At 43.0% G+C, this 25503-nt stretch overlaps 1 protein-coding gene across 2 annotated transcripts in view; it reads left to right on the forward strand.

The window, feature by feature from the left end:
* Nucleotides 1-428: 428 nt before the first annotated feature.
* Plod2 (procollagen-lysine,2-oxoglutarate 5-dioxygenase 2) overlaps nucleotides 429-25503 on the forward strand; it is a 69564-nt gene continuing 44489 nt past the window's right edge. The window contains exon 1 of one of the 2 annotated variants that reach the window (XM_021206337.1): nucleotides 429-773. In XM_021206337.1, coding sequence (XP_021061996.1) covers nucleotides 665-773 — 109 coding nt within the window. In that variant the 5' untranslated portion in view covers nucleotides 429-664. The remainder of the gene's footprint in view (nucleotides 774-25503) is intronic. The other variant, XM_021206336.1, reaches the window with a different exon arrangement.

The following is a 25503-nucleotide window of genomic DNA, read 5'->3' on the forward strand; positions in this document are numbered from 1 at the left end:
GAAAGAGTCTAAGGCTCTCCTGGCATCAGCAGCGGCAGAGATGTTCACCGGACAATGAAAAGTTTCTCTTTACAGAATAAAATCAAAGCACGGGGCCTTCGTTGACAAGGTGATGGCTAAGTTCAGAAGCAACAGCTGGGAGTGTGACAAGCGCCTACTCAGCCAAGCAGGCTGAAGCCCCCGCAGTCACCACTCACCTCCTGGAGCGCCCGGTTCAGTAGAGAAAGGAGTCTAGCCAGGGCGTGCCAAGGAAGCTTCTGGAACGCGGGGAGAGCAGAGGGGCGCGCGTTCCGCAAGCAAGCTCCCTGGAGCCCCGGCGTGAGGCGGTGCACGTAGGCGTAGGCGACTCGGACGGAGGGTGGGGGCGCAGCCGGGATAGCTGGGGACGCGGGGTCCCGGAGCAGCGCTCCGCCCCCGGCCCCGCCCTCCTTGGCTGCTCTTAAGCCCGCGCCGCGGGCGCCGCCGGTTCCGTCGTCCGCTCCGTGCGCTCAGACTCCGCGGTAGTCGGCTCAGTCCTCTCCGTGCGCTTCGGTACCCACGCAGTCCTCCCAGTCCGCCCTCAGCTCCCGCCCCGGGGCTCACGTCTGGTCCGGCGCTCTTCGGGGTCTCCGCGTCTCGCGAGAAGTCCTCGCCGCAGGCCTTCGGCTCCCGGGTTCAGGGGCGGATGGGGGACCGCAGAGCGAGGCCGGGGCGGCTGATGCCCATGCTCGCCCTGCTGTCCTGGGCGGCCGGCCTGGGCGTGGCGGAGGAGACGCCCGCGCGCATCCCTGCAGGTGAGCTCTGCTTGCCGGTTTCCACTGGCGGTCTAGAGAGAGCTGGGCATGTTTCCTCTTTGCGTGCTTCATCCCTGCGGGACCTAACCGCGGGGCTCCGTGCTTTGCGATTGGCAGGGACCGTCTTTCCTGCACCCCGGGAAACAGCTTGCCATCCCACCTCTGTCTACAAGCTACGTTTTGGACCCGGCTCTGATCGGACCCAAAGCGCTCCCACCCACTCCTCCTTCCGTTACACTTTGAGGCGCCCCTGGCCCTGGCCGGTGTTCGGAAGCTGAACTAAAAAGCTAGTAGTTGGAGGCAAGATCGTGTGAACAAAACTTTCAGGGTTCAGCCAGAGGAGAGCCCCGCCGCCTATTTGTCTCCACGGGACTTGTAGCGCTTTACCGCACAGGGGAGTTCTTTGGCGCTTTCTACTTCTGGGCCCTGGCCTCAGCTCCCTGGAACTGAGTCTTGCGTTTAAATGACCCGATGCACTCTGGTGATGAGTGGGTGGATGCGATAATTTGGCATTCTTCAATAACTAATTAGATTCTTTTCCTCTGGAAACTAAGCCGAGGAGCAAACATTTCTACCTTGAAATTCCAATTCAGAGGGTAATACTTGGCACAAGTCCAGCTGGTCCCTGTAACCATCGGTTTTTGTCTTTCTCTTGGCGCAATATGTGAAACTTAAGGACTTAGAAGCACCTGGTTCTGTGGAACAGTGCTCGCTTTGTTGGCTGCAGTCACAGGGAAATCGGAACCTGTAACGAGTATTCCGAATTTGAAGTAAAATTTATCTCATATCAAAGGTATTTCTTTCAGCATAATACTAGAAAATCACACAGATAAGTGAGAATAGAGACAGAATATAAAAACTTACTCTGAAAACTGCCTTTGTTAAAAAACCCAAAGAAACTTTTATTGATAAGTAAACATAACCTCCAGGATTTGCTAATTTTAGAGTTTGGCTTCAGCTTTTGTCTATTTTATGCCACCTCGATGCGACTTTGTTTACAGAGTATATCCATGCCAGTCTGCTACCTTTAAAACAACTTCCCCGTGCAAGCTTTTACATTTCACGGAATTGGATGTTAACTTTTAAGGGATTGTAATATCTGAGGCAGGGGATTTCAGATACGAATGTTTTCCTTATAAAACCTATGGTTAATATCTGAGACATGGTTTCTGTGGTGGTAGGTGGGCCCAGACTTCAGTTATGAGCTAAATGTTGGAAATGTTTCTGCATTAATGGAGTCAAATGAGGAGTAGCCATTCTGGTTACACACACAGATAGATGGTTTCACATGTTCTGTGGTAAGCTAATAAATGCAGAAGGTGCATTGTTTGGTAATTTGATCAGATTTATTATCAGCTCTGGTAAGTTTTATCCCTGAAGTAGTATAACTGAAAATTACTACATAAATATGGAAAGAATCTTTCAGGTCTTAAGTTGTCTAGATGAGTGGGCTTTCAAGAAGAGTGCAGATCACCTGTGACCCCCATTATTTGTCAATGTGTTCCATCTGGTCAGTAAAAATCATATTCAGAGCTGGGGAGATGGCTCAGTTAGTAAAGTACTTGTCCCAAAAGTGTGAGGATCTGAGTTCTGGATCCCCAGGGTCTACTTATTAGCTAGACATGGTGGCCTGTGCTTATAACCCCATTGATGATGAGATAGATGATAGGCGGATGTAGGCAGATCCCTGGAGCTGACTGGCTACCTAGTGTAGCCTGCTTGGCAAAGCTTGCTTGGCTAATGAGATCTTGTGTCAAACAAAAGGTGGCTGGTACCTGAGGATGACTCCTGAGATTGTCTTCATGCCTTCACATGCAGCCCCACCCTCACCAGCATGTGCTCACTCTCCCACATAAAAGGAATGGGCCCTATGGATAATTTGAGCCATACCCCCTTTGCAGGAGTCGAAAGTCTAGCTTTTTCCTTGACCTCTACCTACTAGATGGCAGTAGCACCCAGCTATGAAAGTGAGAACGACAGAAGTCTTCAGCAAAAGGCCAGTCTCTTGAGAGGCAGATGGTCCAGGCTTGAGAATCACTGCACAAGATAAATAGGTGTCCTAGAGGCAATGTGACATTACCGTGCTATCAGTGGGATAATAGTTCCTACTCTGCCCTTCCATTTAGTTTTGAGAGTCTTCTGGAACTCATGCGAGCCTCCAACTTCAGCTTCCTGAGTAGTTGGGAACAACAGGTTTTAGTTTTTTAAAAACCAATTTTTTTTTTTCTAGCAATTTTCCATTGTTACAGTGAGTGTGCTTCTGGAATATATTTCCTGGCTTTGGCTGTGTGCTCACCGTTTGGGAATGTCCTGCTTGTTACAGCAACTGAAAGGTCTGCTGTGTGCTTCCCTGGATGCCTTTTGGCAGCCCTAGCAGTCCAGGCGCAGAGAGGATATAGCAAAGATTTCAGTTAAAATCATTTGTCCCCATTTGTCCTCGAAGCATTTATCAAAATTTTCTTTCCTGGAGCTTTTCCCAGGCAGAGGTCTTCAGTCAGGTTCTCATGTTGATGCTTCTGTCTGTACTCCATGCCTTCTAGATGAGAGAAGGAGAGGTCGTTCCTGCCAAGTCTTTGCAGTCCGGATGCTAGACCTGGATCCAGACTCGTTTGTGCTTTTAGAGGTACCTTGACTACATTATGGACTCCACTGGGCAAACCCAAGTTTGGAGCAAAATTGAAAGAGATGGTTTCAGACATTGCTGTTAGACCAGCATTTTCCAATGATGTTCATTTATAAGCTCTTTAGTTTGCTATGGTGCGTTCGAGGAAGGAAAAGAAGGCTTGTTCCCTATCTGCTGATGCAAACCAGCAATTTACAGGGCGGAGAGGGAGACAGTGGGTCCTCAGAGAGGCTGTGGGAAGGGAAGGAGGGAAGCTCCTTCTCTGGACTCTGGCTTTCCTGCACTTCTCCCCAGTCTGAGACCTGGGAGATCCCCTCATTTGCTCTCTTTTGTTTTTGCTTTTCTTTCTTTTATAATATGGTCCATTTCTGCAGCTCAAACCTGTTTTGCTTTGTGTTTCTAATTTATTGACTTAGACTTTGTGAAGTAGAGCTTCACAGTCTTCAGCATGCACGTTTGATCCTTTTACCACAAAAAGATTCACCGTTTATTTTGTAAAGCTTAAGATCTCCTTTAAGAATTATGAAAAGCAGCATGCAGCCATTGAGGTTAGTAGGTGCGCCTCTTCCAGGCCTTCAGCCAACTTGGCTCGGTGTTCTTTCTCCCTCGGGGACCCTTGCTACCAAGACTGAGCAATTTAAGCATGTCCTGTCAGCCAGGTCCTTATTTCCAAGCTGTTGTTAGCAGCTCCTTTCCATAGCTTGTGTTCTCCCCCTCCTTGATTTTTCTTAATCCGAGATGGTGCATTCACTGTCCCCCTCAGGTGCTTGTATGGCACAACCAATTATAGGAACAGAATTGAGATTTGGGATGTTTTGTACCTCCCACAAAGCTACTGGGAACAATAAGAGGAGCCTGTTCGCCTTCTGTTCTCTTTCTGTTTCTCCTTGCCCTACCCACCCTCCGTATTGTTCTGATGGACTTTTGGGTATTTGGAAAAGAAATAGCAACTGGGATTCCATGACTTAGAGAGATGGTAGTTTAACAGGGAAAGCATGCTGTTCGTAGGTTATGTATATAGTGGTATACGTGCAAGACTGAAGGCCAATATGTCCCTCAGCCAGGGACAGAATGCAAACCACAGGCCAACTCCACAAGGCCAGACCAAGCTGTGTGTTTTGTATGGCCCTTCAGCAACCAGACTCCCCAATTTAGGATAGATGGAAAAGATCAGAAGGCAAGTCATATATCATAGCATGTGAAAACTTTATGAACTCGGAGCTCTATTGGCTGCAGTTACATTCATGTGTTGGCATACTGTCTGTGGTGGCTTTAGTGCTCCCAGGCAGAGCTGAGTAGTTTGCCACAGATGGAATTGACTACGCAGCCTTAAAATGTTTACCGGTTTGCCCTGTGCTGGTCCTTGCCATAGAGGATGACATTCTTACTGAAGCTGTAACACATGTAGATTGCTCCTCTCTTGGAAAGAGCCACATTTGGGACAGTAGCAGCTGGCTCTGGGCATGCCAGAGGCCTGGTTTTCATTTTAGATGTTGCCAGTGATTTCTACAATTTTTGAAACACAATACATGACTCTAGCTAGATATATACTTTGGTGTAAATACTGTTTATGTAGTTAAAAACAAAGTATCTTTATTTTGGCCAGATGGGATGGAGACACATTTTTCTTTAGATTTATATTCTAGAACTTTATTCAAGGGAGGGACTTGGTGATGAGTTTTTGGCTTACTTCCTTGAATGAAATAATTAGTATATTTGTCCGTCAGAAGTTTTAGTCCCTTGTAACTGCAGCAATAAATCAGGCTGAATCCAGAAAGCAGTAGTCTCAAGCTACTTGAGTTGGTTGTGTGTGTGTGTGTGTGTGTGTGTGTGTGTTTGTGTGTTTCACTTTTCTTTTCCTCTGTGAACAAACTATAAAGGAGTAACTTCCAAAGCTATTACCATTGCAGTTACCCCCCAGTAGTTACTCGGAATCTTAGAATATGGGCAGTGTCACTGCCCTGAAGCTGCCTTGAAAGGCTGGTTTGTTAAACAGTTGCTGACTGTCAGTGTGGCGCTGTTAAATTATTACCCTACTCATTGGGTCACAAGGATACTTTTTATACTCTAAATGCTTCATAATTTTAAACTGTAACTTCAAATGAGTTACTGTTTATGTGAAGAAATCCAGCTTAAAATTTAAAATACAGCAACTTCATGTACATTTGAATCTTTTTTCATTCAGGATAACTTCACTTACTAACTTAGATTGGAGATAGGAAGCTTTTATGCAAAAAGCTAGATTTCCTTTATTTTTATGTGCTGATAGAGGGGAAATCAACTTCTTGCAGCGTTTCTATAACACATGAATATCCTATTTTAAAAAATAAAATAAGCCGGAGTATTTATACATTTATCTGTTTGCATTATGACTTGCAACAGTTTTCTCAACGTAATAAGAGTGTTGCATTCACGCTCCTACCAACATACAGATTTTCTTGGGTTTCTTAAAGAAGGTATGATTATGTGCAAAGGGACCTGTGACTATATTTGTTGTTTCTGTACATGATTACTATACTGCTACCACAACTTTAGCTTAACATCTAGTCTGTGTAGAACGCTGAGCAAGCAGTGAGACGTCGCTAAGGAGGCAGCGGGCAGCCTTTACTCCTCATGTCGAGAGCAGCCAACGCTGAAATCTCTCCTTTCACTGTTTGCCACTTCTCACAGACGTGCAAGGTTCTGAGTGACAGGGACACTCCACACCTTGCCGAGACAGGAAGACCCTTGCTTTGGAGTAGCCCTCCCTTCTGCCTTGTGGATTTCTGTTCGTGAAGGACAGTTGTACTCAGAGATGTCAGCAGAGATGAAAACAAAACAAACAAACCGACCACCACATTTCAAATGTTACTGCAACCTACAGAACACGTTCTATAAATAGTCCCTGCGATAATTCTTAGTGAACACTCGCTAATACATGGACCTATTGAGGGCTTGTCAGGAAGTGTTTCTGTCAAACCAGGGTGAGTTTAAGTAGACAAAGGTAAAATGACATCTCATTTGTTAGATTATGTGTTGATTTTAGTATTATCTGTCTTGTTGATAGATACATAAGACATCCATTTACCGTGCTAACTTATCTTTGTCATTTTTTGTTGTGGGGTTGCAGTGTCAGATGTTGCTAAGGAAGCCCTCCATTTGCTTTCCGGTTTTAAGATTTCTTCCAAAAGCAAAGCAAAAAGAGACTTTTCATTAGATTTCAATAGTGTGGTTATATCCCAGGTGAAAATTTCTTATTGCATGGAATAAAGGGGCTTTCAAATCCTAGTTTTTATGTTTTGAAGAGAAGGGTCTGACTGTGTAGCTAGCCTGGCTTCATAGTCATATTCCTCTGCCTCAGCCTCTCTAGGGCTGGCTAGGCTTGTGGGTACGAGCCATCATATCTGCCTCAGCATAGACTGTTCTTACGTTCTCCTCGCCCTTGCCTCAGACACTCAGATACAGGAAAGAGATATTATTCCTGCCAGGTCACACCCTCTCAGGGTGGGCCACCTCCACCCTGTTTCTGGTATCCCCTCTCTGGAACTGCCAGGAAGGGCTGACAGACCGACATGCTGCTTCCTCCACAGCTGAAGCTTCAATTCCCTCTGGTCTCTCCTGGCCCTCATGAAGGCTACTCCCTCTCCTTAGCACCTGGCATTTACAGATAACTTGGGCTGCAGAGGGGTAGTGGAAGACAAAACTGACTCAAGACATCCAACCTTGGCCATTGCCCCACAGATGACCCTAAACCCTGGGATTCCCCGGGACCCTTTAACTTTAAACTTCCTCAGCTAGAAGTGAAAAGAAAGCATTTCCTTAAGTCTAACTGGGTAACGTCAGCTGACCTTGGGTCCATTTTCTTGGATAGCACACTTTCCCCCTCCTTAAAGAACTGACTATGTTCTTTCTGGGCTGCTCGAAGCTTCCCTTTCACCCCAGTGTCTTGTCCTGTTCTCCAGTAAAATCTGTGTGAAAATTGCTCCTTCCTGGTGTTGTTCTCCCCATAACTGAAGAGTGCCTGGTTGACTGCATGGGTCCAGGCAGTCACTGGTTCCTCGGTTCCTCATGCTGCAGCATCCCTGGTTGGTAGGGAACCCTGATGCCCTCTTCTTTCCTCTAGAGCCCAGGGCACATGTTCAGTACTGCCTTTGGTTTAGTTAGCTTGGAGCCAAAGTTTCTATGGGATCTTAGGGTGCTAATTACTTAGTATCTAATATCTATTGCACCGAGGGGATCCAGTTCCTTTAGGCCTTTAGGTACTTCCCTCCCCCCTTTTAAGGCCACATCGCACTTATATAGCCCAGCTGGTCTTAATCTGCTGGCCCCCCTCCCTCTGTCTCCTTGGGATTACAGGCCCATGTCACCAGGTGTGCCTCCTTGTTTTGGTATTCTAGATTCAGTTTCTAACAGGTTCCTGGAGCATTTAAAATTTGATTCCTTAGGTATGGTAAACTCCAGCAGCTATTTTGTTTTCAAAAATTCTGCAAATGAAGAATTTAAATCATGGTCTTTCAAAACCCAAATGGCCTGACTAATTCACTCTCCCAGGAAGCCTTGCAAGACCTTGTGCCAAGGGCTGACTGTCTGGTTGGTTGGTTGGGTTTTTCCAGTCCCGGTCAAGCCAGCTCTGAGACCTCTTGTCTCCAGAGGTCTCGGCTCCTACTTCAGCTGGCATTTCCTGGCTGCCAGCCTGTGCTGTGGCTGAGACCCGAATGCCCTGTTCATCCAGGCCCTACTAATTCCTGCTGGTCTCTTCTAGCGGACAGTTCTCCTTTTCTTCTTAGTTTAGTTTAGAGAAGGTTGGAATTTTTCAAACAGTGACTTTACTGGGTAACCAAGGGCAAAACCAAACCAAACCCAAATCTGGAAAGTCACCAAAGCAAAGCAATGACCAGACCCACGCCGCAGACAGGGTTCTCAGTGTTTTCTGACTCGGTGTCTTTAAAGCCCCGTGCTCTTGGCATGCGACTGGTTTCTGAAAACCTCTGCCCAACTTTTGTCTGGCCGATCGTTTATCTCCTTGCTTTCCCCAGCACAATGTTTTACAGAGGCCAATGCTTTCCAAGGTAGGAGTCCTTGACATTGAAGATAGAAAGAGACTAGTGAATGGCTGTTTGTAGCCAATCCGAGGCTTGTTAGCATAACCCTACCCATTTAATAGCTTTCCATTTTCTTCAGTAGGAGATAGATTTTGTGTTTTTATTTATCTACTTTTTAATTTTTGCCCATATAATTCCTTTTCCCCTTTATTAGTTATTTGAGAGTTTCAAGTACATGATTTGATCATATTCACATCCTGTTCCAATTCTTTCCAGGTATATGTATCCCTCTTCCCTTCAAACCCAGCTTTGCTTTCTTTTCAAAAACCTGTCAGGGCCAGTTTGTGCTGCCCAGGTGTGTGTGTATGTGTGGTGGTCCAGTGAAGCTGGTAAATTCCTTTGTATTGTTATAATTCTTGGTTTTGAGTAGTAATTTGCTAATGCTTTTGTGACTCTATAGTTTACTAAATACTGATTTAATTAACTAAACTTTATGCTTTCCTCTAATGAGGGTTTTTGTTGGTAGCTACCAGCTCCACCATTTCCATTGTTTGATACTCTGGATATGGCAATATTTCGGGGTTCCAATGTTTATCGAATGTCCTGTCTTAGGTTTTGTTGCTTTATGTGGAGAGAAGATAAAAGTAACCCAAACAAAATCACAGTAGACTCAGTTCTTTTGTACACTGAGATTGTAGGAGTCATGGTAGGATAATAATTCATATGTAAGGTTGAAGAGACCCGAAAGCCTTTAGAGTGAAGAGCTGGGAGGACAGCTGGCGCCAGGAGGCAGGGACCCGAGATCCCTTCATTCCATGAGCTGGGCCCTCACCATGCCAGCAAACCTGACTGGCAGGGTATGAGGTTTCCCCTGAGTTCTTGGGAAAACTGCTATTATTTTATTTGGCCAAAGAGAACAGAGATACACAGTGGTCTTGTATTTTGAAGTTTGTATTTGTTCCTAGTTATTGTATCTCTCATTAGATTTGACTGAAATTTGATGTGGCTCTTTTTTCTTAATGAGCTTTTGATTTAGAGGTAAGGTCATGCTAACAACAACTAGAGTTAAATTTACATTTTAAAATATTCCAAATGTTTCATATGAGGGAGAAAAACAGTCTAGTGTTGATATGAAGCTATTTTTTTTGTCTTCTCAGAGGAATTACATAATCCAGTGCATTTAAATACTGTAAACATTTTTTTAAAAAACTGTATTCTGTTGTTTCCTTCCTATTTAAAATTTGTAAGTTAATCAAGATGATGCTGATAACCCTGGAATGGCTAAAGCCCAACCTATGTAGTGTGTGCTATTTAAAAATTTACTCTCTTTAGTTTCTTACTGAAACAGATTTATCCCATAATTTTAAAATAGGCTGACATTTATTGTGCTAGATTCATAAGTTCAAAAGAAATCACTTTGTAGGAGAAAAGCTCATGAGTGTGTGTGTTCTGGGGAGTGTACGTGCGTGCTTGCATGTGTGCTCTGCTAGCTACAGAGATCGCCCGTAGGCCTTTAGAATGGGATGCCTCCCATTCTGGGGCTTGTAGGGTTGCTGTCGTGTGGTATTTGTTCTCCGTTTGCGTATCCACAATTGAATGTTATCTCGTGAGTAGCAGCCTTAGTGATAATACTTGGAGGATTACTTTGCCTTTTCTTTGTCTTTTCTTCTTTTCTTTTCCTTTTTTTAAGACTATTTTATCTACTGTTTCCAAAAGGACCACACCCCACCTCCCTGCACTTGGGGACCAAACTTTCTCTTGCCAGGCAAGTGGTCCAATCCTGAGCTAAACCCCCAGCTCTCCAAAATGACTTTAGGTAAATTAGAGAAAGAGTTTCAAACAGGATAATCAGAAGGAAAGTGTGTACATTTTGAAAAAGCAAAATTACTCTTTTGTTATGATACTATAACATTGCAGAATCACTCACCTTGAGAACTGAGGAATTAACTGTGAGTTGTTGAGTAACCGGTAAATGCTTTAGTGTGTGAGTAGACTTTTTAGTGTATAGGTGTACATGCTCATTTGCACATGTGTACATATACATGAACATGTATGTGTGGGTTTGTGCCTGAAGGGCCGGGGTTGAAGCTGGGGATCATGCTAGATCTCTCTACTTTGTTTATTGAGATCTCTCCCTGAATCCAGTGTTCGGGAGATTTTTATTTTATTTTATTATAGCCAGCCAGCTTGTCCAGGGGATTTTCCTGTCTTCTTTCAAGTACTGGGATTATCAGTGGTCCATACCCACTCAGTTTTTAATATGGATACTGTATAACCAAATTCTGGCCCTCGAGTTTGAGAGCTTACAGTTTATTGAACCATCTTCCTAGCTACAAGTTAACAAAGTTATCTATTACTAGGTGATGTTTTATGTTCTTCAAGTACAAGGATTCCCCCCCCTACATGGTGACAGGTCCTAAATAGCTAAGCCCACCACTTTGGTCAGTGGCTTTTCCCTGAGCGAGGCTTCTGTACTGCTTATGATGAGTGGCTTATGAAGATGGGGTGGGATCCTGGCTAAAGTGTGAGGGATCAAATAAGAAGTTTATGTTTTAAAACATGCTCAAGATAAGAACGAACCATCATGGATAATGCATTCCCTTTCCTATAACTAGGCTTGGATTCTGGTGGGCCTGTGTGAGCAGCTCAGTATTAGAGTGCTTGACTAGCATGTTCAAGGACCTGCATCAGTCCCCAACACTGAAAATGAAAGTAAACTAATTCATCATAGATGGAAGACGTGCATTTTTCTCAGTAGTCATAATCTCCCCATGGGAATGAAGTGAAGAGTCCATTTGCACTGTAGGGAAACCTTCTGGAAAACACTCGTGTGAGGAGACAAGAAGCAGAATGGCTGAGAAATCTTCACGGGTGAAGGAGAAGGGCTCAGACAACTAAGAAAAACGTTCATCAGAATCCACTGATGGGGCATTGTAATCCATTTTGATTACATGAGTTGAACCTTTAATTCTGTCCAAAGTAGAAACATGGTTTGGTCAGTTTCCCTGTAGGACTTTATCTAGGTTATGCTAATTGATGCCATGGCATTTTACATTGACCATAATGAATGTACTGTTCCAGATGTTTTTTCTAGACCATGACATTTAGCTTGTGGTCTCCTGTGGGTGGACCCTGGTAGTATTCTCTCTCCCCCGTCTCTCCCTCTCACTTTTTCTCTTTCCCTTTTCCTCCCCCCTCTCTCTAGATACACACTCTTTCTTGCACACACACACACACACACACACACACACACACTCTCCCTTTTTTATCTCTCTCTTTCTGTCTCTCTGTCTCTGTCTTTGTCTCTCTCCGTCTCTCTCTGTCTCTCTCCATCTCTCTCTGTCTCTCTCTGTCTCTCTGTCTGTCTGTCTCTCTCTCTCTCTCTCACACACACACACACACACACACACACACACACACACACACAGAGGAAATCAGCTGGCTGCTTCCATGATTAGCAGAGATGGAGAAAGGTAGATATTATCAACTCTGTACGGGTGTTTGACAGTGAACAGGGTCACGGTTCCCATGTCTCTTGGTACTTCTGATGAATTGAGGTGTAAGTCTGCTGTGCTGTGAATGACATAAATTGCTGTATTAATTTCACCTTCATCCTGTTTAACATTACCAGGAGTTTAAGGATGATATTCACTTATTTTGACATACAAAAAGAAATGCAGAAGGAATAATGGAGAGCGTGTTCGCTCTCTGAGGGCTCACAGCCAGTGAGGGCTCACTGTCAAACCCTGATAGAGCCCTGACCCTGAATTTAAAGAACTCATGCTGTTGCCTCTGATGCTGGGCTATGGAATGTATTTGAAAGCTAAGAGCTTACAAACTGCTTACAAAGTAACCAAAAGATAAACTGTGTGGAAACAGGGTAGGGCAATAGTTAAGAGGATAAAGCTTTCCAATGAGCAGATGAGCCATAAGGTGTCACCCATGAGCAGATTATCCTCTGCACAAGCTTCTCAACCTCTCTGAACTCTCATAGTTCCCTAACAGTAATGCTGCTTCCTTGGCAATTATTTGAACATTGAATATGACAATACCTGTAGAGGAAGTGTGCCTACAAATAGAAATTGCCCGATTTGTGCTATTACTTTTGTACCATTTTAAGGGATATAATTCTAGTTAGCATGTTTCTAAGGTGGAAGCTAAATATAGTGGAATTATTCTTACGTTCACATAATGGGATGTATACAGGATCTCAGCAGGGTTTCACAAGCTAAGCTCTAAAGGCAGCATTTTTGGAAGAACTCAAAGGAAATAAAAGATGAATTTAACAGTGCAGATGTCATCTTTTTGATGATGCTGATTACTTAGTTTTAAAACTTAAATTTTTTTGTCATTCTTATATATGATTTTTTTCCTCCTGTTTTTCTTAAAGCCCAGATTTCTTTGGAATTTATGATTATAAACCTATGATTCCCTTGCCTCCTCCTGAGTCTTGTACAGGTTTGATTAGTCCAGGCGCTCAGACCTGCTGTGTGCACCATTATTTCCTCGGTGTCTGCTTTATTCATCTTCAATAGAAGTACATGCACACATTAGTCAATGTGTCAGACAGCCTACGCCTTTAAAGACACAATCTAAAGCTACGATGATCTGAATTCCTCTCTGCTGCTGGTTCTCAGAAACCCCTTCAGTAGGAGGTCTGTGTGATCAGATCCATTCATCTCTGTTTCTAAATTCCCTCCCAGCTGTCTCCATCTGACACCAAGTTGCAGAGTCAAATCCTTTCTGCTTAGAGGATTTCAGTAAGGTCAAATAGTGTTAGGTTTTCAGGGTCAGGGAATTTTGCCTGAAATCTCTTTTTATTTATTTTTCTTTTGATGGGGAGAGAAAAAGAAGAGGGAGAGGGGGAGAGGGTCAGGGAGAGATGGGAGGGACAGACTGACAGGCAGAGACACCCCAGAGCTGCCTTCCCCATACATAGGGCTGCAGGAGGGTCTGGGGGGATGGGTGCATGGCTCTCAGCTCCTTCACTTGGATCACTTGGATACTTTGCATTCCTGCCCCTCTTGCATCCAGTGGCTCCAGACAGGAGACATTCTCCCAAAGGACAAATGATAACGTGTGTCAGGGCTCTGCTTTGAGTAGTAGGTGCTGCTGGGATCCTGTGGATAAGCACTGATGGATGGGTGAGTGAGTGAGTGGGTGGGGGATCCTGTAAGGGTCAGCATGACTCCCAAGGAAGAGTGCTCTGTCCTGATTGGCAGATCTGCTGAGTGTGAAGAAAGATTCATCATCTCAGCTCATTGCTGATTCCACTGCCTGCATCCTGTGCTTCTCCTGTTTCCAGTTGTATCTATGTTCCCTCAGCCAGTACTCACAGTGGACTCTTTGTTGTCAGACAAGCTTGCCTTTACCTGGATCTACTTTGGGTCACAGTTCCGGACCCTTTGACTTTTAAAATTCAGTTTAGCAATTTTAAGTCCTCTGTTAGTGCATCCACGAAACAGTTTTTGATGGCATTTTATCTATTCTCTAAAAACTGTCTTCCTAGAAGTGGAAGCCTTTGTAGAGAAAGAATATTTTTCTATATTCTCACTGGAGTCCTTCATCCACTAGTGTGGGAAGGCAGTGTTGATTTTAGGCTGTTTATTTAATTTATTAATTAATTTTTTTACTGCATCCATTTTATTCAGTAGCTTTTATGAATTTTTAATAAATAGTGACTAGAGTTATTTCTCTGCGGCGAAACCAGCAGCAGCAGCAGCAGCAATAACAGCAGCAGCAGCACTATATCAGAACTGCTTGCTGCTGTCTTACTGTTGCTAAGTAGCCACTGAGCAACCTCTCCTTTCCCTGTCCTCTGCCTCTGGTAACTATGATTCTATTCCCCAGGTCTAAGGGAACAGTTCGTTTAGGACAGTTAGCATGAGTGACGTCACGGACTCTCCTTCTGTGCTAGTTCTTTTCGGCTAACCTAATGATTCCCATTTAATCACAGTGGTTGCAGATGATTCTTTAACTCTTTTGTAGCTGAGTAGTATTTTATTGTGTCTGTGTATGTGTGTCTTCAACTGTTTAGTTGACTCTGGATTCATTTTGATGACGTGTGTCCTGATTCAGGCCTTTCATGTGTAGCATGTCCTAAAATGCTCCAGTAAGAAATGCCAAAACACCAATAGAATCAGTGAGGACTAGTTAATACACAGCTATGCCATTATTTAAAACTGTGGTTTTACTTGCAGTGAAATGGGTTTCTGTAATTTAAAATATAGTCACTAGCAAATTAAATTTGTCTGTGATCCCACTATGAAGTAGGATGTAAAATGTTGTGATTTTTTTTTTCAAGTTGCTATCCCTTCATGTGTTTTCTTTACAAAGTCCAGTACGTCCATGTCAACAGGCATGTAAGACAATTTCATATTCTGCCCTGCTTCAAAACACTGTTCTGTAAGTCTTTCCCACAGTGCCTACTTGCTTTCGGGGCACGTTTTATAGTCGTGATATTTTGGTGTCTGTGGAAGGCTTGCTTCAGACTCTCCCTAGGTTCTACTCACTGTTGAACAAGTGCATTGTTTAGTATGATGCACTAACTCAAATTATTTTGTAATAGTACTATTGAAAATACACCGTGGAGCCATTTTTACTCGTTTGCGTGTGATTTGTAAAAGGAGAACGAACATGTCATGGAGTGCGGGCTTTTCCTTTCTTGTGCCATGTATCAAAGTCAGTAGCAGAAAGTTGTGTGGCTTGTCATCTTGTTTCTATTGAGTCATGCCAGCTTTGCCAATACTGCTACTGATTTATTTCTGGAATTTGTAATGATTTTTTTTCCACTCTATTTAGCAGAATAAGAGGATTTTTTTTCCTCCATTTTTTTTTTTTTAATCATTTTACTGGAATATACAATCTACTTGGGTGGAGGAAGCACAATAAAGAATTCTATCAGTGAATGTCAATAATAAGAAGAAAGAACTTGTGCGTGTGTGTGTGTGTGTGTGTGTGTGTGTATGTGTGTTGATGATCTGGTGTAAGAATGATGGGGTTGTAAGTTACCATTTCAGGTCTCCTCAGAGCTTTTTTTTCTGTATTTGTGTTCTTGTAAGCCAGTGGTTCTCAGCCTGTTCATTGGGGCCTCTTTTGGGACCTTTCACAGGTAGCCTAAGACCACCAGAAAGCATAAATATTTATTATGATTCATGATAATAGCAAAATTACAGTTAAAACATAGCAACAAAAATACTTTCATGGGTGGGGGGCTCATCATAACATGAGGAGCTGTATTGAAGGGTCACAGCATTAGGAAAGTTGAGAAGCACTGTTTCAAGTGGACTGGGGATGTATTGTTCCTGAAGGAGGAGCCTTGAAAAAGCAGAGCATAAGAAACAACTTCCTGGAACTGCCCAAGATGTGTCTGTGAAGTTGCTAGACTAGTGGGCCTGTCAAGGTGCTCAGAGTTCAGATCCACAGACAGGTAGGGGGCACCGTACCAAAGAGCGGGGAACTGGGCTGAAACCGAGAGGAACTGCTGAGATCTCCTGAGGTGAAAGAAGCTTTGCAGGCCTCCTCTTCTGGTGACAGTGCGAAGAACAGATTGACTAGGTCTGGTGGTTGCTCTGAGGTCCTTCAGAGTATGGGTCAAGGGGAGGAGATGATGGTGTCTGACGTGGGACAGGTGACAAGGAGAGGCTGGGCCACATTACACAGATAAAATTCACCTAGGGATAGACCCATTGCACCTGCCCAAGAGAGATGAACATAGAATATAAGACATGTCTACATTTCATATATGCATGGCAGTTAAATGCTTAAATTTGCTTTAATCTTCACAAAGCAAAAATAGACTATGCCTGCTCTAACACCCTGATGGAGGTAACTAAAGCTGTCTGAGAAACTTGGCGACCATTTTACTCTCAGTAATCACTTATTAAAGTATATACTCTGTTTGTCCCTGTGAGTATCCAAGGGCTTAATTTTGTGGTGTGCTAGGGCTGAAAAGAACCAACTGCAGAAACAGGGATTCAGCAGAGAGACTGCGAGATGGGGAACAGCTGCTGCTGGTCACTGACCCCATGAATTAGGGACACAGAATTCTTGGAACTTTAGTTATAGCACTGAGAGATTATATTCCCTGGAAGCTCCCACAGTCACAGCAAGGCACATGGGACGAGGCCAGGGAGTCTGACTCCAGGGCTTCAGGATCATGGCTCAGGTTCCCCTTAGTCAGCAGAGGGCTGTTCCAGAGTGATAAGCATATCTGATTTGATGCAAGATTAGCGTGCACTGACTGACTGACTGACTCCTCCCTCATATTCCACTGCAGTACAGTAGCTAGAGGCTTTAGTTTGAATTTCTCTTTTTATTTTCTACTACAAATTAAAATTTGTTAATTTGGGTGGCTTGGTTTGTTTAAGGGAAGACCTGGGACATTAATGTTCCCAAAAGTGCTTTCTTCACACCCAATGTCCCTTAAGTTCTGGGCTGCTTTGCAGTGGCTGGTGATCTTTTCTGCTAAATATGCAGCTTATGCAATTTGGTCAAACTGTCTTTTTTTTTTTTTTTTTTTTTTTTAGGATTTGTTTTTACTTTATATATGTGAGTACACTGTCTTTAGACGTACCAGGACAGGGCATCCATCGGATCCTGTTACAGATGGTTATGAGTCCCCATGTAGTTGCTGGGAATTGAACTCAGGACCTCTGGGAGAGCAGTCAGTGCTTTTAACCACTGAGCTGTCTCTCCAGCAGCTTATGCAATTTAAAAAGGATGTTTAGATGTGGTGTTGATGTTTAGTGGTATGCTAGGGCTTAGCTTTCAATAATGAGTGAAAGGAGAAATAACTGGAAAAGAGACTGAAAAGGTAAAGAGAAGAGAAAAAAAGAATATTGAGAGGCATCAGTGGAGAATGGATTAATGTGCTGGACTGTGAATTTGGCACTAGGCAGGTTTGCTAACAGAAAAGGAACTGATTGCATTACATAATTTTCTATTTAGTGAAAAATAACAGAAAAAATGTTTTTCTTCACACTCTTCCCTCTGTGACTGTGATAAAACACTGTTAAAAATCTATTAGGGAGAAAACATTTTCTCCAGTTAAAGTTCCTGTGTTGAGGATGTCACAGTGGTTATAGTGTGAGGGACATGGCGGATGTTCACAGCCAGGTAGTAAAGAATAATCAATTCTTGAGCTCAGCTCAGATCCTCCTTTTGTGTGTGTGTGTGTGTGTGTATGTGTGTGTGTGTGTGTGTATGTGTATGTATGTATGTGTGTGTGTAGTCCAGGATCCCAGTCCAGGGAATGTGCTATCTACAGTTTACTGCATCAATTTCTACCTCAGTTAACTTAATCCCCGAGGGAATCCTGGATCTCTTCTCGTTGAAGGTTGTTAGTGGCCATTGCGTTATTTCTAATGATTCAGAAAGTTATTTTTCTTGGTGGCAGCAATCAGTGGAAAGAGTCAGCTCATAGCTACAGAGTTGGCTCATCAGTTGTGAGTATATATTACTCTTGCAGACGTCCTGAGTTCAATTCCCACAAGAAACCACCTACTACCGCCTGTATCTCCAACTCTAGGGACAGTTAATGCCCTAAATCTAGGGGCACCTGCACTCACATCCACATACCCCATTCCAAATTAGAAATAAGAACAAAACTTTAATAAAATGATTTTTAAATGGTGTGCATTAAACAGTAACAGTCATAGTTCTGTTATAGTCTATTTAAAGGTACTTTCAAATATTTAAACATATCCTTGATCATATTTAATCAAAAAATTTTTCTGAGAGACTGGAGAGATAGCTCGGCAGCTAGGAGAGCATTAATTACTCTTACAGAAGACCCTGGTTTGATTTCCAGCACCCCCATGGTGGATCACAACCAGCTGTAACTTCTATTCCGAGAGGATTAGACATCTTCCTTGAGCACCAGGCAAGCATGTGGTGGTACACTTACATACATGCAGGCAAAACACATATCTGTAAAATAGAAAATAATTAAAAGTGAAAAAAGAATGTGGGCTAGGAGATAGCTTGCTACTGAAGTGTGAAAACTAAAATTCAGGTATCTCAGCAGTCACATAAAAGCCAGATGTGTTGCACATCTGTAACTCCACCTCTGGCAAGCAGAGACAGGTGGATCCCAGGGGCCAGCTGGCCAGCCTCACTGAAACGGCCAGTTCCAGGTTCTTCAAGAGACCCTGTCTTAAAAAATGAAGAGGAACGCAACAGAGGAAGACCCTTGAACTGATGACTTTTGGCCTCCACACATGCACGCACATGCACAGACAGACAGACAGACAGACAGACAGACAGACACAGACACAGTTATTTTTCTGACATCAGCATTTGGCCAGTGATACAGTAAGGAAAGTTGTTATCAGTCCTCCAACTGTCTCAGAACAAAAATGACAGAGGAAGCCCAGTCCTGGAGCATTGATTTATTGCTGGTTTAAGACCACTTTCCTGCAAATGCATTTCTTCACCTGGTAAACTCTTTTTTTTTCATTTTATTATTATTATTATTTTCTTTATTTTCATTTCAAATGCTATCCCGAAAGTTCCCTATACCCCCACCCCACCCCTGCTCCCCTACCCATCCACTCCCACTTCTTGGCCCTAGCCTTCCCCTGTGCTGGGTCATATAAAGTTTGCAAGACCAAGGGGCCTCTCTTCCCAATGATGGCCGATTAGACCATCTTCTGCTACATATGCAGCTAGAGACACNAGCTCNGGGGGTACTGGTTAGTTCATATTGTTGTTCCACCTACAGGGTTGCAGCCCCCTTCAGGTCCTTGGGTACTTTCTCTAGCTCCTCCATTGGGGACCCTGTGTTCCATCCAATAGCTGACTGTGAGCATCCACTTCTGTGTTTGCCAGGCACTGGCATAGTCTCACAATAGGCCTCTATATCAGGGTCCCTTCAGCAGAATCTTGCTGGCATGTGCATTAGTATCTGCGTTTGGGTGGGTGGCTGATGATGGGATGGACCCCTGGGTGGGGTAGTCTCTGGATAGTCCATCCTTTCATCTTAGCTCTAAATTCTTCTTTTTAGGCTTCACTGTTAGTATAAATTTCTCAGAACTATTCCCTAACCTTCTAGTTTAATACAACTTTCTTCTTTAAAAATAAATTATCTCACTATAGTTTTAAAAAGCTATTCTTTGCTCATTCATCACAGTTAGCATGAGACCTTTGTTTTGTGGAAAAGCTTACTGTGTGTTGTCTTAGCCATTTCCTGAGTTACCTGGAGTCAGGAACCTGTCTTTTGAAGTAAATCTGTGGAGAATATTTCTTTACACTGAGAGTTTGTTAGTCATTAGTTTATGTTCTGCTCAATTTTAGTATTTCTTTGGCTTCCTGTGGCATCTCTGGAGGAGTTGGCACCTGTTTCACAGTGGACAATGGTAACTCTTGAAAATGAAAATGAAACAAGTAATATAATTTGTAGGACTTTAGGGCAAAGTGGAGCCTGGAGTTAATTTAAGCCTGTGGTTTAGGAGCCAGACTTGCCTCAAGAATGAAAGCTCCTTTTCCTTAAAATATCTGAGTGTCCTGCTACTCTGGTACAACTCTGGCTACGAATGAGGTTCTCCTCTGGCCATAAAGGAAAGAGGAATAAAAGTAGCCTTGAGATGCTATTAGTTCCTATCTTAGCTTCTATATTAGTTCCTCTGAGATCTATTCTAAGCATCTGTGTTTAACACATTCTTTAGGTGTTCCAACTGCATGAAGGTTTCAAAGTCACATCCCAAAGGAGGATGGAGCTGCTGAAGTGTGTGGGTGGAGCGTTCACATGTCTTCAGTCATTACTTATTTTCCGTTGGCGAGGGAATCTCTAGATAGGTTGTTTGTGTGTTTCTCCAGGAGTCTGGAATGTTTTCCATGCCGTTCTGCTAGTTATCAAAGCACGCTTACCTGTCACGAGATACCATGCAGGCTTGAGATGCATTCCCCTGCTCTGCTGCAGGCTGGCAGTGCGTGGGTCAGTCTGGAGTTTCTTTCAATAAAAGAATAACTTTCCTACGCTTAAATTCAGGTTTCTGGATACCACCAGAGGAGGTATATGCAGTCTGAGCAAGTTTCAAGATACATCTCTTACATGTTGGTAATCAGTTTACTATTGGTGAAAACGTGGGCTACAGATATTTTAACAGCTCACTGTATTGTCTGGTTGTAGCTTAAAATCCAGAGATTATTTATATTACTTGTGATTAAGGACTACATACAGAGTGAACAAATGGGCTTTCCACATCTCGGTATTAAATACACTTTTAAAATCATACAGGAATAGCTAGTGAAGAGGCATGCTGGCTGGTACCATCAGATACCCTGAACCTTCAGATACTAAATTGGGTACCAAGACATTAAAGACCCAGGGCTAGGAACATAGATCAGTGGTAGCACACTTGCCTCCTGTACGCAAAGTCCTGAGTTCAATTCCCAGCATCAGAAAAACTAAAGCAAAGCAAGAACAATGAAATTGAAGTTGAAAGCATGTGAAAAATAGTCCCTCTGGGACTTTTCTCATGTGGTAATTGGGAGCCACGGAGACGTTATATTTTTATATGGCTTTTCTAATTATAGGATGATACACAGTTCTGTTCAGTAGTGGGAATGTGGTATAACAGAAAATGCAGAGTAATTTATGAATCTGAAAAACGTTTTTACTTGAAACACACACACACACACACACACACACACACACACACTCCATAGTTTAACTGGTATTGATTATTTTATTTAGCACTAAATGAAATTATTGTGTTTCGTCTTTGAGAAATCTTGGGAATAAGGGTAGGCAAGGCCCACTGGGAGAGGTCACTGATTCTGAGGACATTCCAGGAGCTAACAGCACTTCTTGGCTATAGAGGTTAGGTTGGATGAATAACAGTTTTATAGCAGTGGACAGGGTGACCCTGTACTGTACAAGATGTTTGCAGAGCTCACAACTCTCAGGATTCCCGTTGGAAGCTGGCCACATGGGATCCTGGCTATGCTCTCCAACAAGAGTGATTGATGTCTTCATTTCTGCTCCAAAAATGTTCCACCTTAACTGTTGATTGCCTGAGTGGGGCTAGGGGTGGAGGGCATTCTGCCCTGTGTGTAAATCCTCTGTGGATTTATTCACAGATGTTAGATTGTATCCATAGAGCTATTGTGTGAACATCTGTTTTAAATGTGTGTCATCTTTATGACTAATTGATGGCTTGCTGTGTTCTTGTGGAATCATCTTAGTATTTGAACAACCATGTGGCCTATTTCTCATGTATTGTAGCAAGAAAGTAAATGAATGTTTCTACACAGAAGGCAGGGGAAAAGTGGAAGCAACAGGGAAAGGAGGGCTAGCTAGATGAACCCTTCACCCAGCCTTTCCTCCTCAGCATTCTCTGCCTGCAGGGTTTTCCTCGCCAGTGAACTTCAATGTATATATTCCAGTCCTTGTAAGAACTGTCTTAGCAATAACTTAAAGTGGTGAATTTACACAGTGCACCAGTGGCTTGTTTATTTTACTCTAGTTTAAAATGAAGAAAAGTCTCTGCATACTGACTGCTCAGTCTGGTGAAATTCAGACTAACGGGAAGTATAGAAAAGTGTTTGGTGTTGAGGTGAGCCCAGCCACCGCCATCACACAGTGTAGTTATAACCACAGTCGCATGTTGCGGTTTCATGCTAGTTTGTGTCTGAGATTCTCCTGGGAACAAGAAAATATCAGCACAAGAAAAGCTATCAGGTTACTGTCACATTCTAGGTTTCTTAGGATCTACGTTGTCGTTGGAAGTAATTTTAATTTAAACATTTTCTTGCCATTTTCTGGGCAAGTCATCTTAAATAATTTGGAATTCCTTCTTCTCTTCCTTCCTCACACACTTAATTTAATATATCAGTTAACTTGTTGAATTATTCGAAACACATCTAAACCAGTTGCTTTTCACATTCTTCATTGCTACTCCTTGGTTCCAATCACGATCTTTAGCCTAGAGTGTTGTAACTCCCCCCCCCCCCCCTAGACCCCCTCCCCCTCCAGCAGTGCCTGAATTTATCCTGTTTCTTTCAGCGAAGCCAGGCGGTCCTGATAAACAGTAGTCATAATGATTGAGAAAGCCCCATTACATCGCACTAAACATTGTGTTTGGCCTCAAATCTGGGATCCTGTCATATCAAACATATTTTATTCAGGGCAGCATATTTGATGTAAAGTAGAATGCTTAGATATTTGAATTAATGAATAATATGGTCAATGTAGTTTGTTATTAGCAAATACTAATCTTGGCCTTGTATTTTATCCCTGTCTTCAAACTTCTGATAGCATCTGATGTCAAGATTAAAATCTGCAGTGACCTGTGAAGCCCTCTGTAGTTTACAAGCTGTTCTGAGGTTTGCATGTGCCACATCTTTTCTTGCTTGATATCTTCTGCCCATGGATACCCCTTCCTTGTTCTTTCCCAAGCCAGATACTTGTGACATACTTGGAATTGATTGTTGCTTCTTACTTGAAAACTTCCAGCATATTATCTGCATGGTTCACTGCCTCTGCATTAGACTTTCCTCTCAGCATGCTATGTGTGTGACTCAGAATTGCAGCATTAGAGAAGCCACGACTCCCGGTGTTTCCTGTCCATGTGCCTCAGAGCAGAAAGTAATCAGAAGTATTGTCCTTCATGTTTGCCTCCTGGCAGCAAAAATTGATTTCTTTTCTCTTTTATTCCCTCTGGAGTACTGAGGCTTTAGGACACTGTCTGGCACATGGTCCTAACATGCACTGAAGAGGCTCAGGATGCTCTGGCATCTATAGAGTGTTTATTCCTCACTTGGAAACTGCACAGGGCAGCATCTAACCCTGCCTGGGCCTGGTACTTCTCAGAGCTGTGCATGGTCTTTTTCATTTGGCTTCCAGATGCCTTTTCTCTCAGTGTGTGCATTTAACCATTTCTTCTCATTTTTGAGTGCAGAAGATGGGAATCTCTTGCCCCTGTTTCTTATTATTTAAATCTTACCCTTTCTTCAGGAACCACCTACAGTTTATTTCTTCTGTGGAATAATCCTGATGACTCTTGTTCTTCCTCCTCCTATGTCTTGTTGCATGTTATTGTGGATATTTGCTGGCATACCTAGGTTACTAATTTATAATGTGATCCCCATTTCAACCTTATCAGTATCTCCTGGTGCACAGAAATTCATTCCTCAGCAGTCCATTATACACAGTAAGTGAGGAGAAATGTGACCTAGCATCTATGTTTAAATGAGACCTTGGGTAGTTCTGACACATGTTCATGTCTGAGAACCAGTTGTCAAGGACTGTGCATGAATGGGACAGACTGGTGATACCTGAGAATTGGGGACCAGTTGGAAAATTATTACTACTAGCACTGAATTGTCAGGGTTTAGTAGTCCCTAGGAATAGAAAATCAAAAGTGGAAATGGGGGCCCAGAGCTTCAATGTTCCAAGAATGGACAATATGGTTATTTCTCTGAATGTATCATTAACTGCGAGAAGTCCTGTAGGACGAAGAACCGTCAATGAGATGAAAATAGATCAGTGTTTACGTCTGTGGTTTCAAAAGACTTTGGTCTTTGGAGCACATTTTGGATAATAGATGGTTAGCTGTCTCGCTTCCTGTGGGATTCAGTGTTGGGCGATCTGAGACTGGTAAGCCATACTAAGGCTAAATGTGGCATACATGGTTTCTTGGGATGGCTGAGAACCTTAGGTTCCAGCTTCATGACTGGAATATGACAAAGAGACTGGTGACTTGGTAGGAGGCAGTAAAAGGACCAACCTCATAGAAAAACTTAGAATTGTCAGGCACAGACACTAAGAGCAAGTGTGCTGTGCTTTTCATGATAAGGTTAAGTGGTCTAGAGTATAAGGGTTGCTTCTGAGGGAAGTTAAATATATATCACTAAGGTCAACCAAGTGTCTTTTGGGAGGTGTACATCAAATTACCCCAAGTGTTTTACTAGGAGACAGGCCATGCATTCTCGTATCTCTTTGGTACCTGAAGAATGAGTTGAAATAAAGTACTTTGGTTACCTACTGTTTGTGAACAGCCATTTACTCTACATGTGTATCTGTATGGCGCTAAATGCTTTGATTTCCCTACTGTAAGTTGAGATGGGCACTTCCTATACCATACTAGTCTCTTCTCATGGAATCAGGAGAGGTATGGCATCCTTTCCTTTCCAAGATGCATATATTTTTTGCTCCTTTTGCTTTGCACACTCATTATAAACCTGACCCAAAGCAGCCAATAACAGTCATGCCACAGATTGAATGCTAGGCTGTCATGAAATTTACCCTGTCAAATAAATAAGTTAATTTCTTTAGAGTTCAGCTTCATTCCTGTTTCCAGGAGACAGGGAGAATGTGGTCAGAATTAACCTGAGGTGCCTGCAGCCCAATGTTCAGTAGTCATTGTTGCTGCCTGAAACCTCATAAACAGTCTTTATGGCCCATGTTTCTGCCAGCATCCCTTGCTTATAGCACTCTAGGGTTTCTCTTTGTCTGCTGGAAAGCCTTCCAGAAAACAGTTCCTAAGGGCTGTGAACTACAGGGTCAGGTTTCTCACACTCTGAGAACCCTGGACCTCTCTCTTCTGAACTTATTAATTCTCTTGCTGCTGTAACAGTATTCCTGATGCATGCATCTTAAGGGAGGACTGACTTATGCTAGCTGTGCTCCCAGAGGACTTCAGTCCATCATGGCAGAGAAGAAATAGCAGCAGGAGCTACTCCATCTGAGGTGGAGAGTAGGACACCATGACTGTTGACAGTAGGAGACTGACCAGGGAGCAGAGAGTGCACCAGAAGCAGGGCCCAGCCATAATGCTCAAAAGGTCACTTTCTGAGTTTGGCTTTCCCCAGACTGACCTAACCACTTAAAGTCCCCCAAATCCAGACCAACAGGTAAAGACCAGCTGCTATGTGCCTTTGGGGGGACATTGCAGATTCAAATCATAATAGAATTGAACTTGGAATTTATTGTATAGATATAGTCTTCCTGTAGAAATAGATGTACATCAGAGTCTACTGTATCTTCTTCAGTGTTCTTAAGGACAACAGTGTTTAAAAATAGCTTAACTAAGTCCACAGCATAATGGTTAAATAAGTTATAGTTTATGTAAACCAAATTATA

The sequence above is a fragment of the Mus pahari genome, chromosome 10, assembly GCF_900095145.1.
Source record: "Mus pahari chromosome 10, PAHARI_EIJ_v1.1, whole genome shotgun sequence".
In the NCBI taxonomy this organism is placed as follows: Eukaryota; Metazoa; Chordata; class Mammalia; order Rodentia; family Muridae; genus Mus; species Mus pahari.